This window comes from Elephantulus edwardii, unplaced genomic scaffold (genome assembly GCF_000299155.1).
Source record: "Elephantulus edwardii isolate Elephantulus edwardi_28Jun2011 unplaced genomic scaffold, EleEdw1.0 scaffold00176, whole genome shotgun sequence".
Lineage (NCBI taxonomy): Eukaryota > Metazoa > Chordata > Mammalia > Macroscelidea > Macroscelididae > Elephantulus > Elephantulus edwardii.
Genome location: NW_006399926.1, coordinates 2,175,284 through 2,176,425, shown reverse-complemented (window position 1 = coordinate 2,176,425; position 1,142 = coordinate 2,175,284). Strand labels below are relative to the sequence as shown.

The window sequence follows — 1,142 nt, the reverse complement described above, 5'->3', positions numbered from 1 at the left end:
TATATATTTAAATTTTTACTCTTTAAATAGTACTCAAGAATAAATATGAATAATCTGCAACAATGATAAATTGCACACATGTATTGTTGAGTAAAGTCACAAAAAGTGAATACTATAATTCTGTTCAAATAAAATACAAAACAGGTAATCAAATGCATGCTGCTAGGAGGCAGGACAGTGATTACCATAGGAGAGGAAAGAAAAGAAACACAAGAGTAACTTCTGAGGGACTAGAATGTCCCGTTTCTTGCTTTGCTGGCACACGAATATATTCATTTTATGAATATTCAGTGAATTGTACATTCAGGGTATGTACAATTTACTCTATACTTCAATAAAAGAACTAAGAAAAAAGAATGCCTACCCACTGGAATGAAGAGTCCACCATCTTCCATCTCTTCTTCAGTCTGGTGACCTAGAGTCCTAGGTGGTTTTTCTTGAGAAGAGGAACAGACACTTGGCTGGAATGATTTCCTAGGCTGGGTCTCTGGTTTTGTAGGGTGGCTGTCTAGAGCCAGCAAAGGTATCTCCCCTCCAGGATGCATCTGAAGTTTTCCTGAAAGAATAATATATACTCATCCACACTGTGCCTGTTTAACCATACTCTGTTGTAAAAACTAATATCTCATTAAAAAGTCATTTTCAGTAAAATAATTTTGCAAACTAAATATCATTGAAAATGGATTCTTCTCATTTAAAATTATCCTTCCCTATTCTCAAAAGAAACTCTACAGTCACAATAATCAAAACAGCCTGGCACAGGTTCAATAACAGATGCATAAACCAACAAAACAGAATGAAGAACTCAGAAATAAATATATCCATTTACTCTCGTTTACAAGGATTCAAAGTTCTTTCAATGAGAAAGAACTAGTTCCTTAATAAATAGTACTGATGCTTCAACAATTTAGATCCTCCCAGAAGAGCTGTGGGTGAGCATTAACATCACTGGTAAGTATACTCGTTTTCTCCTGGACACAGAGCCTACTAATTGGTCCTAAAAGCCTTCTGAGGTCCCAACTCTTCTCACTATTTCTTAGTTGTTGGAATGGACGGAAAACCTCTTAAGCAGTTCCTTACTTCACCTCTGCCTTGCATGCGGACTTCCGAGTTGTAAACCAACCCAGTGGTAGATGGAATTT

The 1,142-nt window shown here is 36.4% G+C and overlaps 1 protein-coding gene across 2 annotated transcripts in view; it reads right to left on the bottom strand.

Moving 5' to 3' along the window:
• Window positions 1–1,142, bottom strand: part of GON4L (gon-4-like (C. elegans)) — a 138,380-nt gene that overhangs the window by 99,329 nt on the left and 37,909 nt on the right. For both annotated transcript variants that reach the window (XM_006895782.1, XM_006895781.1), the window contains one exon: window positions 365–556. In XM_006895782.1, coding sequence (XP_006895844.1) covers window positions 365–556 — 192 coding nt within the window. The remainder of the gene's footprint in view (window positions 1–364; window positions 557–1,142) is intronic.